Raw genomic sequence first — 15258 nt, forward strand, 5'->3', positions numbered from 1 at the left:
TATGGAGGAAGCCCTGTTTTCCAGTCCCAGCACCGCACACACCTGTATATGCAGTGCTTAGGAGGAGGAAGGAAGCAGAGACTCAGGAATTCACAGTCGTCCTGGGCTGCACATGGAGCTACAGGCCAGCCTGGGCTACAGATGACCTTTCCGCAAAAACAAAAGGAAAATGTGGCAGTGTCTGCTTCAAAATATTGAGAAAAATCTAAAAAAGGAAAGAGAGAGAGAGAAAGGGAAAGAGGGGCGGAGGGAGGAAGAAAGAAAGAAAGAAAGAAAGAAAGAAAGAAAGAAAGAAAGAAAGAAAGAAAGAAAGACAGACAGACAGACAGACAGGTGTCATGGTGCATTCATTTAATCCCAGCACTCTGGAGGCAGAGGCAGATCTGAGTTCGAGGCCAACCTTCTCTTACAAAGCCAATTCCAGGAAAGCCAGGACTACATGAGAGACCCTGTCTCAAAAACACTTTGTGTCTGTATGTGTGTGTCTGTATGTGTGTGTGTGTGTGTATGCGTGTGTATGCGTGCACGTGCACGCTCAGAGTATCTGTGGAGAGTCATGCCAAATGACTCTTCACTTTCTTCTCCCTGTATTTTCTGATTTTTCCCTTCAAGCAATATTCAACTAATATGAAGTTTTACTATCTGATTATTTGTTTGAGTAATTTGGAACTACTCAAGAATTCATGTGCGCACACAAACATACCATGGCACACACTTAAGACCAGAGGACAACTTGAGTGAACTGGTTCTCTCCCTCCACCATGTGGGTCCCAGGGATGGAACCCACGTTGTTGGGCCTAGCAACCGCCCTTGCCAACTAAACCATCTCACCAGCCCTGTAAACATTTTTAGACTTACTTATTTTTATTTTTTTAAGTGGGTGGGTGTTTTGCCTGGATGGATGTCTGTACACCATGTACACGCCTGGGGCCCACAGAGGCCAGAACAGAGCGTCGGATCCCCTGGAACTACTGGGGTTACAGACAATTGTTAGCCATCATGTGGGAATCGAACCCAGGTCTTCTGATAGAGCAATCAGCACTCTTAACCACTGAGCCATCTCTCCCTCCCTCCTTCAGAATCTCTTTTTACTACAATGCTCTGTGCTAGTGAATGGCTAATGAAATGTATCTGCTCCCTCGTTTATTTGTTAGTTTTCAAAGCCCAGGATCACCTTGAACTTGCTGTGTACCCAAGGATGACCAAGGATGACCTTGAACTCCTGACCCTACTTGACTTCACTCCTGCGTGTTGAAGGACCAGGTGTGTGCCGCCACATGTGGTTTATGTCGTGCTGGGCATGGAACCTAGGTCTTCATGCATACTACAAAGCTCTCCACCAACTGCGTCCCCAGCCCCCATTTTCCTATCTTATTTTTTTCTCTTGAGACCGGGTCTGTTTTTATAGCCTTAACTGTCCTGGAACTCACTATGTAAACCAAGCTAGTCTTGAACTCAGAGAGATCTGTGGGCCTCTGCCTCTCTAGTGTTGGGATTAAAGGTATGCACCACCAATGCCCAGCTCCATTTTCCCATCTTAAGTGAGATTCCCACTCTCAGTGCTCAGGAAGAGCCCTGCACACTAGAATAATTGAGCGAACACTTAGTGACTGAGTGTTCACATCCCAACACCTGTTGATTCTCAAGCAACTCTTTCGGTTGAACAGGGAAGCCTGGGCTACTGGGAGGCTTGCTCACGTCACACGGTCAATAACCAACAGCACAGCAGTCAGAGTTGCTCCCAGATAGAGCTCCTCCAAGGAGCCTTGTCGGGGGCTCCCCACTGAGCATACCAACCCCCCACATCAGCAGCCCTGCCTCTAAGGCCTGCTCTGCTTTGCCTGACATTGGTAACTCCAGGGACCCCACCTGTCATTAGAGAAGCCCACTAAATCACTCTCCCCCCTTGGAAGGGGAAGTCTGCAATCCATAGCTAATCAGCAATGGCATTCTTGACTATAAAGATGAGCTCAGCGTAGCCACATGACTTGATGGCATCCAGTAGAGCACAGCGCCAGGCTTCCTAAACACCTGTCACCTGGCCAGGTACTTGTGTCATCTGCCTTTAATCCCAGGACACTGGAGGCAGAGGCAGACAGATCTCTATGAGTTCGAGGCTAGCCTGGTCAACAGAGCAAGTTCCAGGACAATCAAGGCTACACAGAAAAACTCTGTACCCCCCCCCCCAAAAGAACACATCACTTGATTGTTTCAGACAGGCCAGAGGTCATCTTGCCTTAAAGAGGCCTCCAGGCCCAAATACCAACAGAAGCTGAATAAGGAAGAAACGTTGGAAATGTGGTCCAGAAGGCTGCTTTCACCCACATCAGGCCTGGCTAGAAGTTGAGGTCTGTTGTTTCAAGAACCTAAAGTGGGCTTATATTTTGCTTAAGTGAGCAAAGCTATCTGCCAGTCACAAACCTGTCCAGAGCTGCCCAGACACACACCCGAGATGAGTTTGGCTTGTGTGAAAAGCTCAGGAGCAGGGCTGGAGAGATAGCTCTGAGGTGAAGAGTACCAGTTGCTCTTCCAAAAGACTTGGGTTTGATTCTTAGCATCCAAATGGTGGCTCACAACTAATAATTCCAGTTCCAGGGGGGTCTGGCACTCTCGGCTGACTTCAGATGGGATGCGTGCACGTGGTGCACAGACATACAGGAAGGCAAGATACCCATACAATACACATAAATAAAAATGAAGGAAAAAATAAAAGATTTTTTTTAAGTCCAGGAGCTGGTTGAGTTTTTTCCTGGCATGCACAAAGCACCAGGTTGGATCATGGCGGTGCACACACTCAGGAGGTAGAAATACGAGGGTAAAGAGTACCAGGTCCAAACTACTCCCTCAACTACATAGTGAGTTCCAGAACAGCCTGGACTACCAGGTCTCAAAAAGCAAAAGACATGAGTGGAGGGTAGGAGTGAAAGATGACATAAATGTGAATGGGCTTGGTGACCCCCACCCCCAGCTAAGTAGGGATCTCTGGAGCTAGCTGGCTGGCCAGACCAGCCCTATCTGTAATTCAGTGAGTGAGATGGAGGGTAACTGAGGAAGACTCTCAGCATCAACCTTGGGTCTCTGCACAAATGTACACGTGCACCTGAACACATGCACACCCTCAGTGACGTAAACAGGTATACACACACACACACACATACAGAGGAAACAAAATGATGGGCCTGGGGAGGTAAATCAGTCAGTAAAGTACATCTAGTACAGGCGGAGAGGGGACATGAGTTGGGAGCCCCAGAACCCATACAAAAAGCCAGGCAGCCAGGCATAGCCAGACAGTATTGGCACATGCCTTTAATACCAGCACTCAGGGAGGCAGAGGCAGGTGGATCTCCATGAGTTCGAGGCCAGCCTGGTCTACAGAGTGAGTTCCAGTTCAGGCTCCAAGGCTACAGAGAAACCCTGTCTCGAAAAAAATAAAATAATCCAGGCATGTCATGGGTGCCTGCATCCTCAGCCTTTCAGAGGAAAGAGACAGGTGGGTCCTGGAAGATGGCTAACCTGCCTCACCCACCCAGTAGATCAATCTCAGGTTCAGTGAGCAACACTGTCTCAAAAAATAAAGATGGAGGTTGACCAATGTGGTACATGCCAGCGTTCAGGAAACAGAGGCAGGCGGATCTCTGTGAGTTCGAGGCCAGCCTGGTCTACAGAGCAAGTTCCAGGACAGGCTCCAAAGTTACAGAGAAACCCTGTCTCGAAAATCCAAGAGCAACAAATAAATAAACATTAATTAATATTAAAAGATGGAGAGCAATCAAGGAGAGGCCGTCTACATGGACCTTAGGGCTCCACACACAAACACACACACAGGTGCACACCACACACACAGCTAGGTGACAAAGGATGAAGTTCGACACCCTCTCAAAGGTCTACCTGTCCCTCACCCCAGCTCCAGACATTCCCACCATGAACACAGACCACAGGTACCACACGCAGCACTGGATGGAGTTTTATTTTAAAGTCAAAGGCACAGCCTAGAGGGGCTGAGGCAGTGACTGTAGATGCCCAGCCCAGACCTCCAAGGATCCACTGGCAGCCAGAAGCAGCTGTGCCCATGGGGAATAGGTGAGTGAGAAAGGGGCTCCCCTTGTAGGGAAGCACCTGCCTCCTTCCTTAGCCCCACTGGGGGAGAAGCCGGTGACATACGAGTGATGAATCTCAGAAACGCTCTAGAGGTCCCCCAGGGTCTCTCTCCTGTTCCCAACACAGGTCTTTGGTGGACATAATTGCACATGGTCCATAAAGCGACATCATATTGACAGATATCCCCTCCCAGGAGCAAGGCCCCAGGGGAGCACAAGAGGGGGGGGCTCCTGATTTCTTCGCCATGGCAACCGCGTGCTTAAGAATGGGATAGGATGCCCTTCCTTAGTGGAGTAGGCCCTGGGAGGGGGGACGGGGGCAAACCCACTCTGCTCACAACACTTGCTTCCCTGTGTCCCTAACTCTTATCTGATAAGACATTTTTTTTTAAAAAAAATCTCTGCTTATAAAAATACTTCTGCTCTGTCTGGGACTGGGTGGGGAGGGGCGGGCAAGTCCTGGGAATCAGAGTGGGAACCGCTGGCACAAGTCTGGTGGCAGCACCGGGCTCCCCATCACAGCTCCTAAGGGGAAGGGGAACACAGTGGCGGGAGCTAGGAGGGGGACAAGGGGCCGTTGGCTCGGCGGGGTGTCCCCTTGGTGGCAGGGGCTGGTAGGCGACCCGAGGAGGCAGGCACTGGGGAGACGCGGCGGGAGGCAGCTGCGCTCCGAAGCTTCTGCTTGCGTCTCTTGGCCAGAGGCGCATTCTCCACACTTTTCAGAAAGAAGCCCTCGCGCTTACCTCGGTTGAATGCCTGGGAAAGACGAGGATGAGTGTCCCCACCAGGCCCGGTTTGGGTTTGCTGAACCTCGTCTTGAAGTCTTGGAGCGCATCCCATCGTGCCCAGATCTACAGTCCCCCAGGCCCCCAGCCTCCAGAGGTCAGGACCCCCTCCCTACGCACCAGGCTCCGACTACCAGCGGTTTACTGCTTACCATGAAAGTGGCGTTGAGCCCAGAGCGCACTGCTGGCCCGGAGGACTCCAGCACATCGGGCGTCCGAAGCGGAGGAGAAGAGCGCGCACTGCCGTCCTGAAGCCATGAACTGCTTCGCAGCCCTTCCAGCTTCAGTCGCTTGGCGGGGTCCACTGTCAGTAGCCCTGGTGGCGAGGAAGGGACATGTTGGAAAGAACGACTCCCTCTGTTTCCGCACCTGCCCCTCAACTAAGACCTGATCAAGGATTCACTTGCTTCACACAAATACCACCCCACCCCCGCAACCATGCCCAAGCCCTCTCCAGCTCCGCACCTCGGACCAGCTCCTTGGCTTCCTCTGACACACCCTGCCAGGCTTCTCCGTCCAGTGAGAAGCGCCCTTCACGGATCTTGCACATGATCTCGGCTGCCTGGCTCTGCCCGCCCTGGCCAGAGGACCCTTGGAAGGGAACCTGCCCCGACAGCATCATGTACTAGGAGGAGAGGAAGGAGTGAGACGGGTCCAGGATGCAAGACGAAGGCCGCATCCTCAACCCACCTACAGCACCACTGCCCTCGCCACCATAGGGACCCAAGAGTGATGGGCCTTCAGTCCCAGTATCACAGAGACCCTGCTTCGCATGCTGGCCTCAAAGACACTGCTACCGCCACTAACACACCTGGTCACCCCAGATACCTCCAAGAATCTTACCAAAATGACACCCAGGCTCCAAAGATCACACGACTCATCGTAGCCCTGCTGTGCCAGCAGCTCTGGGGCTGCATACTGCAGCGTGAAGCAAGGCGTCTGCATGGGCCCCGCCGGGCTCTGAGGCCGCAGTCGTGCGAACCCAAAGTCGATGATCTTTACTGGAGCCTCGGGCGTGTCATCTGCATACAAGATGTTCTACAAGAGGGAGATGAGCGAGAGTCAGCGGCAGTCCGGTGCAGGTGTCAGGCATTCCTGCCCAATTGCCCGGGCCTGCGCCCACCTCCGGCTTGAGGTCGCGATGCACCACGCCCGCCTCCTCGTGCATAAAGCTCACGGCAGACACCAGGCTGCGCAGGATCTGGCTGGCCTCCGATTCGCTGAAGAGCCGCTTCTTTCGGATGCGCTCCAGCAGCTCCCCTCCTCGCAGCAACTCCAGGACCAGGTACGTGTGCAACTGTGGAAGGCGCAGTGGGTCACCACCACCACCACCTCGTATCTCCAGAGCCCTCAGATTCCACTCCTGAACACGCGCGCGCGCGCACACGCACACACACACACACACACACACACACACACACTGCTTTCCAGAACCTCCTTATCCAATTTTACTCCAAGTCCTCTAAGCTCCGCCTCCTGAGCGTGCTCCTTATATTCCATTCCTCCTCCATCTTCTGCAGTGCCCCACAGTCCTCAGGTCCTACGCCCCTCAGATCCCACTTCTAGGGTCTCCCACTCCATAGGCCACACCTAACGTCAGTCACCTGGTCATGAAGCACCTCATGTAAATTCACCACGTTAGGGTGTGACTGGCACAGGCGAAGGGCAGCCACCTCACGCTGTGTGTTCTCCTCCAGCCTAGGGACAAAGCGGGAGAGGTTACAGAGGCCTGCCGGGCCCTTATCCCCAGGTCTCTCTGTGAGCCCTCCCCAAAGCCAGCTCCCACCTGCGGCTGAGGATCTTGACAGCGAATTCCTGGCCGCTCTGTCGCTGGCGACATCGCCGACACACAGAGAAGCTGCCCTGACCCAAAGCAGGCTCCTGAAGGTCCAGCTCATACTGCTGGAAGAAGGGCGAGTCCTGGAGGCAATGGAGTGATGGTCAGGTTCTCACAACGGAGTTGGGTGGCCATGTCATGGCCGATGGCCTCCACCCAAGTCATACCACCAGCAACGGGTAGAACCAGGCCAGAGTCCCCCAACCCAGAGGACTCCAACAAAGCCAAAACCATTGCCATCCCAGGCCAGCCCACCTGCATCATGGCACTCCTGGCAACTGCTGCCCTGCCAGGCCTGTGTCCAGCACCAGGTGCCTCCAGCACATCTGTCATCACTGCATTGTTGTGGTCGAAGAGGATGGACGGGGCCACAAAGGAGTATCCCTGCAAGGATGAATGTCAGGGTCGGCCGCCCATGGGGGCTGCTGTGCAAGTCAGTGCAGAGGGCTGAGCTCATCACAGGGAAGACCTCCACAAAGGGGCGGTTAGGAGCTCTTACATCCGGGTGTGCACAGCCTGCGTGGACACATTTTATTTCACCTTGTTTTATAATCAAAGGGCCATTGTCTATCCTCCTAGTGTGCGACACCCCACTTTTCTCATCACATGAAGTCCCCCACCTGCAGAGTACCTAGCACAGCCTAGTGGCCCAGGATTGTACAGAAGGGCTGCACCTGCGGTCACACACACTTAACTAAATTCAGCAGTATCTTTCGAGACAAGGTTTCTCTGTGTAGCCTTAGCAATCCTGGAACTCACTCTATAGACGGGGCTGCCCTCGAACTCATAGAGATCTGCTGCTTCTGCCACCCAAGGGCTGGGATTAAAGGCATGCACCACCACCACCTGGCAAAAGCACTATTTTTTAATTTATTTATTCTGTAAGTGTGGGTGTTTGCCTGCATGAAAGTCTGTGCACCACGTGCATGCAATGCCCTCAGAGGCCAGAAGAGGGTGTCACATCCTCTAGAAATGGAGTTGTAGATGGTTGTAAACCACCATGTAGGCACTGGGAATTGAACTCCTATCATCTGGAAGAACAGCAGTGCTCTTAAACATTGAGCAATCTCTTTAGACCCAAGGGTTCTCAGCCTGTGGGTCATGACCCCTTTGGGGTGGAATGACCCATTCACAGAGGTTACCTAAGACCATCAGGAATATCAGATATTTACATTACAATTTCTAACAGTAGCAAAATTACAGTTATGAAGTAGCAACAAAGATAATTTTATCATTGGGGGTCATCTCAACATGAGGAGCTATATTAAAGGGTCGCAGCATTAGGAAGGTTGAAAACCACTGCCCTAAGGCATTTTTTTTATATAACAAGGAGATGGTGGAATGGAAAGGAAATGAAAAGCCAGGCCTGGAGGTGCAGGCCTATATTTCAGCTACTCAGGGGTCTGAAGCAGTAAGAAAGTTCAAGGACAGCATGAGCAACTCATCAATGCCATGTCAAAATAAGGCTTTGTGGCAGAGCGCGCATTAATACAAGTAAGGCCCTATGTTTAATCCCCAGCATATAAAGGGGGAGCAGGGGTGGGAGAGATGGCTCAGCAGCTAAGAACACTGACTACTCTTCCTGAGGACCCATGTTTGATTCTCAGCACCTACGTGGTAGCTCACAACTGTCTGTAACCCAATCCAAAGGGATATGACACCCTCTTCTGGCCTCCTTAGGCACCAGGCATGCTCTGGTGCATAAACATTTAAACAGACAAAAAAAAAAAAAAACCTATGCTCATAAATACATGGATGGATGGACGGATGGACAGACAGATAAAAATTTTGGAGGGTGAGCAGATGTGACACAGCTGTGGCAGCTCCTTAACTGACAACTTCAGGCATCCCCTAGGAAGTGGAACTGTCTGTGGAGCTGGGTCCCCAGCATGACCCAGGGACTGTGCAGTGACTTTGCTAGCAGGACTGAAGCAGGCAGTAGTGTCCTGCATCTCCTCCATCGGGGTCTGGTGAGTTCCCACTCACCTGAAAGATCCTGGAGTCGCCAGGCGGAGGGCTGCCAGCAGGGGAGTAGACAGGCTCCAGCCGAGTGAATTCCTCTGCAAAATTACCCACGTCCAGCTCAGAGCGAATCTGGGGCCGGAACGGGGCTGGGATCTTCCTGGCAGCCAAAGCAGCCCAATCCAGACCCTGGGGAGGAAGGGTCAGGGGTAAGAGGTGAGAACATGGCTGAATCACTCTGATTAGGGCCTTTCAGGCTGTGCTTAGCCTTGAACGGCTGACCTGAGTTACTCCATTTTGAGTCTAACTGCAGAGAAAGAATGGCTTTACATCTTGTTAATACAAGAAAACATCTGCCGTCTGCCAGCAGAGCCAGGGGCACATGCTGATAAATATTTGTATCTGATAAAGAAGGACACCTGAAAATATGCCTGTCCAGGAGCTCGGGGATAGCTCGGGGCATAGTGTGCTTCCCTAGATTGCACAAAGCCCTAGGTCCAATCCTATCCTAGGAGTGGAGAGATGGAGGCAGGAGGATCCAAAATGCAAGGTCCTCCTCAGCTACATAGGAGGTTTGAGACCTTGGCAGGATATGAGAAAAATCAGTCACATGAACATATCACATTTAAAGGAAGTCCCTCACCTGGGACTACGAAAAGAAAGATAGATCCCACGACCAAAATGTGTCCGCTCTGCTAAAAAGTCACTGGGTCATAAGCAACAACCTCATCCAGGAAAATTGTCCCGGTGGAGGACAGGCTCCCTCGCAGCCTCTCCTGCAGTGACATTCAGCCTACTTCAGACTGGGCCCAGAAACCACCTGGCCCTGCATCTGCTCTGTGCCTTCAGGACAACCTCAGCAGTAGCCTCTTTAACCCTTTCTTAGTCTTTCTACATCCTGAATACTTGTATATCGTGCGGCATGTGGACCAGTGATTGGAGAGCTGATATGATCCGGACGGGACTGAAAGGGAGGTGAGATGGCTCCAGAGGTAAAGCCACTTGCCACCAAGCCTGACAACCTGAGCTCACTCCCTGGGACACACACAGTGGAAGGAGAAAGCCAACAACTGTCCTCTCGCCTCCACATGCATGTCCTGGCTTTTGGTTAACGGAGACAAGGTCTCTCTACACAGCCCTGACCTTCCTGGAACTCACTGTGTAGACCAGGCTGGCCTTGTACTCACCACTACACCCAGGGCAAAAACAAGTTTTAAAAAAACTTCGGCAGCACATCTACTAAAACTGGAACACTACAGAGAGGATTAGCATGGCCCCTGCGCAAGGATGACACGCAAATTCGTGAAGTGCTCCATATTTAAAAAAAAATAGATTAGATTAAAGAACCTGTGGAGGCTAGGTGGTGGTGGCACACACCTTTAATCCCAGCACTCAGAAGACAGAGGCAGGTGGATCTCTGTGAGCTCGAGGCCAGCCTGGTCCACAGAGCTAGTTCCAGGACCGCCAGGACTACCAAGAGGAACTGGATTACCTGACAGTCACCGACCAATCACACTGATGCAGCTTGTGAGCTTATTGTCCCTCAGTAAATTCTGACATTGTGGAGAGACGCAAAGGAGTCGTGTGTTCCATGTGTTGCTGATGCAGTGTACAACAAAAGGTCAGAGGACAACGTGTGGAGACCCCACTTTCCTCCGTCTACCCTCGCTGGGCAACCCCCCCCTGAGGCTGTGACCTCAAAGTAGGCGCCTCCCTGCCCCACTGCCTCCCCTTTGCCCTTAGAGAGCTTTCACTTGCCACACTCTGGGTCCCTGAAATTGTATGGCAGTGACATCAAACACAAGCAGACTGGACTGGAGAGATGACTCGGCTGCTGCTCGTCCAGAAAACCCAGGTTCAACCCCCCAGCATCCGCAAAGCAGCTCACAAGGGTCTGTAACTGCAGTTTGATGCCTTCTGCCCTCACAGACACTGCACACACATAGTGCACAGACAAGTAAAAATAAATAAACAAATATTCCTAAATAAAAAACTTTTCTTTGAATTTTCCACTTCTGGGAGTGAGCACCTACCCTTCTATGTGGGTCTAGACTAATGTAGCCAAGCTACATTACTAATCTCTACCCAGCATCCATCCTCCCTATCTTTTCTTAGCACCATAATCTTAACACAACCAAGAGGTACCATCTTACAAACACTTCCTTTAGCTGGCTGTGCCCAATAGCTTGCAATCAAATGCTGTCAGGTGGAGCCTAGGGAAGTACCTGGAAGGAAAGGCACCAGTAGCTGACAGATGCCCTCCCTCCTCCTGCTTCTTGCCTGGGAAGCAGTCTAAATAGCAAGAGCTTCAGCAGAGTCACAAAGCAACCCTGGGATTGGGTGCCACATACTAAGAATGGAGGAACAAAAAAAAAAAAAAGCTTCAATTCTCAAAGACAACTTCTTTCTCGCCATCACCCACCCACCCACTGTATGTGCACATATATATGTGTGTTTGTGTTCGTATGTGTGTGGTGTCAGGTGTGTGTGTGTGTGTGTGTGTGTGCACGCGTGCGCAGAAGCCTCCAAAGAGCTTTCCAAAGAAAGAGAAGAAGGAAGGGAACACCCCTTCCAAGTATCATGCCTCAAAGATCTTGGGGCTTCTGCAGAATGACAGGTGAGAGTTCTCCTAGCATCTAGTCTTGAGTTTGGGGGTGTTTCAGAAATTCCCTGAAGGAAGTAGACCCTGCTCATCTGCATTTTGGGCTCCACTCTTGCCCACACCTCCACCTAGGGCCATGTTGGTCTGAGAGCAACCCAGGAGGCCCCTCCTTGGCTGGGATCCCAGCAGGGAGGCAAGGAGTACCCACAAATGGATGCCCTTGCTGCCATATCAGACAGATGCCAACTAGGATGCCTACATGTAAACAGAAGAAGGCAACAGCTGGGAACCCAGGCAGTGAGGTCTAATATGAAGGCTCCATGCCAGTTCCTGCATTCTCAGGGAGCTGCCTGGTGAGAGTAGCCTGAGAACAGCAGGGTCTCCACATTCTGCCCTTTGACCTCTTATTGTGTGCAACATCAGACAAACATGGATACCTTTATGCTACCCACGCTGCAGCCCAGCCTACGGAGGTGGAGGATATGAGAGGCAGTCATAGGTTAAAACTCACCTGGAAAAAGGGGTGGCTCTTGACTTCCTGCGCACCCTGGGGACCCGCGCCCAACCTCTTCTTAGGGTCTTTACACAGCAGCCTCTGTAGCAGGTCCTGTGCCACAGGCCCGATCCGGAGAGGGAAGGGAGGGGAGCACTTCAAGATCCGTCTGGGAGGATGGGTGGGGGTGTCAGGGGCAACAAGCCCCCTCCCAGCCCAGCCCAGGCAGGCCATATAGCCCTCAGCTGCCCTCCATGACCCGTACGACATACCGAGACACCTCGGCCTGAGTGTTCTTCTCTCCCTCCAGTGTGAAGGGCGAGGCCCCTGTCAGCAGCTCGAAGAGCAGGATACCCAGGCTCCACCAGTCCACAGCCTATGGGGGCAGGGCCAGAATGAAGGCCCTGTGCACTCAATTTACCCCACCACCGTCACCCGAATAACCCACCTTGCCATGTCCAGCCTTGCTTCGGATGATTTCGGGGGCCATGTACTCGATTGTGCCACAGAAGGAGAAGGTCCGCTCTTTCTGAGAAGCCGAGAGGACCCATGTGGATACCTTAACCTCTCCCATGCCCCAAAGGCCCTAAAGGCTTAGTGCAGAGTTTGCTCTCAACGTTAGATGATCCCGGGGAAACGGTGGGAACCTCTGTACCCGTCCACTCTGCAGCCCTCAGGGTGCTGATCCGGAGGGAGCAGGACAAAGGCCTGGCTGGCAGCACCATGAACCGAGCTCCCCACCCTCTCACCTCCTCTGTCAGAAACTCCTTGCTCAGCCCAAAGTCTGTGAGGACGATGTGACCTTCTGAGTCAAGCAGGACATTCTCTAGCTTCAGGTCACGGTAGATGATGCCCAGCTGGCAGGAGCAAAAGGGACATTGAGTGTTGCCCTGATAGACACTCTACTCAGCCACAGCTCTGCGGGTTCCACGTGGGATAAAGAGGCATCTTGAAGATCTTTAGCCTGCAGGGTAATCTCCAAGACAGGCCTAAACCAGGGCAGAGTTCGCTACTAGAAAAGCCACTAGACCCAGGCCTGTAAACTCACACCTGTCATCCTAGAACATAGGGGAAATGGCAGGAGGTCAGCCTAGACTAGTCAGCAATTAGCCAGAGGGCTGGGCTACAGAGTGAGACCCTATCTAAAACAAAACCAAACCAACCAAAAGAGAAAAAAGGAGAAACGGCTAAGGCTGAGTGTGATCTGTCAGTGGAGGGCTTGCCTAGCGGAGGCCCTGAGTTGGATGCCTGGCAACACACAAAACTGGGCTTTTGTGAGACAGAGGAGGCAGGATCAGAAGTTCAAGGTCAGGGGCTGGAGAGATGGCTCAGAGGTTAAGAGCACTGACTGTTCTTCCAGAGGTACTGAGTTCAATTCCCAGCAATCATATGGTAGCTCACAACCATCCATAATAAGACCTGGTACCCTCTTCTGGCCTATAGGTATACATGCAGACAGAATACTATATACATAATAAATAAATAAATAAATAAATAAATAAATATTTTTTAAAAAAAAATAAAAGAAGTTCAAGGTTCATTCTTGACTACATAGGGAGTTCAAGGCCAGCTCGGGCAATGGGAGATGCTGGGGGGAGGGGGTTAAACAAGAGGCTCAGCAGAGAACATACCTGCAGGGGAAAGCTTGACAACCTAAGTTTGACCCCCCAGAACCCATGTAAGGTGGAAGGAGAGAATTAATCTGACCCACACACATGCTGTGACACATATGCACCTACACACATCGCACGTACAATAAAAAATAAAAAAATAAGAAAGGCATAGAAAGGGACCACTGACGTTATAAAGCGAAAAGGCCCTGTGGCCAAGGTCTCCAAGAGGAGTAGGGTGAACAAAAAGCCCCATTTCAAAGGCCTTGGGGACTGAGGTCTGAGGTCACCACTTGAGGAAGTCCGGTGAAGATAAGCCTGAGTTCCTGTTTAGAGGAAAGCCCCTTCCAGAAGGAGACCCTACCAGGAGGTGCTGGCCATCCCTGAAACAGGAAGCCCCTTATCAGGCGCAGGGCAGTCCCCAGAGAGCAGCCAGAAGCCAGGCCCCCTCTTACCTTGTGCAGGTGTTCCAGGGCCAGCACAATCTCACCCCCGTACACTCGCACCTCAGCCTCCTTGAAGTACTGACGCTGGTAGAGGTGAGTGAACATTTCTCCACCGCTCACATAGTCTGGGGGTGCAGGAGAGGTTGAGATGTCCCCCTATAAGGTGGCCTAACCTAACTCCAGTCCCCCTCCAAAGCCAGGATGTGACAGGCCCTCACCCAGGATGAGGTGCAGCTTGGCATCCGTCTGGAAGGCGTAGTGCAGTGTAACCAGGAAGGGTGCCTGGCGCACCAGCTCCAGCACCGAGCGTTCGGTGCGGGTATGCTCCTGTGTCTTGGCGCGCTGCACCAACGCCGCCTTGCGAAGCACCTTCATGGCATAGAGCTTGCCCGCATCGTGCCCACCCGCCTTCCGCACCAGGAACACCTTCCCATAGGCTGTAGGAGCAGCAAGCAAGCGGATGGAAGGTGGGCTGTAAATGTGAGGGCGGTGCAGACTGGTGGGAAGAGGGGTGCAGGGGTGCAAAAGGCTGACAAAGCCTTCTACGGAAAAGGTGAGCATCTCCCTGGAGGGTGCTAAGTTAAGCCTAAGAAGAAATGTGCAGTGCATACTAGCCTGGGGAGCTTGCAACTCCAGAAGGCCTTCGGGGCGGGGAGGGGGCGGGGCACGTGCAAACCTGGGATAATCAGAGAGCTGAGAAAGGATGAAAAGCCTGGCACCGGAGGCAGAGGCGCGCTCCCAGACAGCGGAGGGATGTGCAAACCCGGACTGGGGGATTTGCAAACTACAAGAGTGGGGCTCTCAAGGGGAGAAGGGGAGAAGCTATACAAAGCTCTTGGGAAGGAGTCAAACCCCCAAAGAGACGAGGAAATCGTGGCAGGGGGGCATGCACGTACAGGACTTTGCAGAGAGAAGTGATGTCAACGTGGACGCCCTACAAGTGGGCATGGAACCCTGGCACGGTAGGGCGGGGCGGGAAAGGGGAGTTGTGCCGGGAAAGGGTGGGGGGACCTCCCCAAAGCCAGGCCCAGGCCCAGGCCCAGGCGGGTGAGCGGGCAGAAGGCCCAAAGCACCATGCCAGGAGCACTGGCCCAGTGAACGCGGTTCCTCACCTCCCGTGCCCAGCACTTTGAGCAGCGCGAAGTTCTCCACGCTCACCTTCTCCTCATGCCCAGTCAGATTGGCTGCGGGCACAGGGGGCCGAATGAGCTCAGCGGGTCGCTGGCTCTTGCCACCCGTCCGGGGCAGCCGCTTCGGGATCCCGCACCCACCTTCGGTGATCTGCAACTCCACGGCGCAGCCCTCGTCCTCATCTTCGTCTCCCATGGCGGGCGGGTCTCTGGGGCCCGCGCGGCTGGGGCTCCGGGCGGCGCCGGTTACATGGCGGCTCCGGCCGGGGCGGGTGCTTCCTGGTGCCGCCTCCAGG

The 15258-nt window shown here is 52.8% G+C and overlaps 1 protein-coding gene and 1 non-coding gene across 6 annotated transcripts; one reads left to right on the forward strand and one right to left on the reverse strand.

Annotated features, from left to right (window-relative positions):
- Positions 1-3948: 3948 nt before the first annotated feature.
- Rps6ka4 (ribosomal protein S6 kinase A4) lies at positions 3949-15258 on the reverse strand. 5 transcript variants are annotated; one of them, XM_050137525.1, is made up of 17 exons: positions 15104-15258; positions 14945-15016; positions 14051-14269; positions 13842-13957; positions 12526-12633; positions 12225-12305; positions 12049-12152; positions 11795-11945; positions 8706-8870; positions 6975-7103; positions 6669-6802; positions 6487-6580; positions 6006-6179; positions 5726-5920; positions 5348-5507; positions 5035-5198; positions 3949-4853 (listed from the first exon to the last, which is right to left on the reverse strand). In XM_050137525.1, the coding sequence occupies exons 1-17, from the start codon at positions 15156-15158 to the stop codon at positions 4653-4655; spliced, it is 2322 nt and encodes a 773-aa protein (XP_049993482.1). In that variant the 5' UTR covers positions 15159-15258; the 3' UTR covers positions 3949-4652. The 5 variants fall into 5 exon arrangements, with proteins under 5 accessions (XP_049993482.1, XP_049993484.1, XP_049993485.1 ...); XM_050137527.1 differs by having other exon boundaries at positions 14991-15016; positions 15104-15220; XM_050137528.1 differs by lacking the exon at positions 14051-14269.
- Positions 9892-10003, forward strand: LOC126498950 (U6 spliceosomal RNA). The gene has a single exon (XR_007590928.1). It is a non-coding gene; the product is annotated as a U6 spliceosomal RNA (small nuclear RNA).

Source organism: Alexandromys fortis, unplaced genomic scaffold (genome assembly GCF_014885135.2).
Source record: "Alexandromys fortis isolate MF-2015 unplaced genomic scaffold, M_Fortis_MF-2015_v1.1 scaffold_3, whole genome shotgun sequence".
NCBI lineage: Eukaryota > Metazoa > Chordata > Mammalia > Rodentia > Cricetidae > Alexandromys > Alexandromys fortis.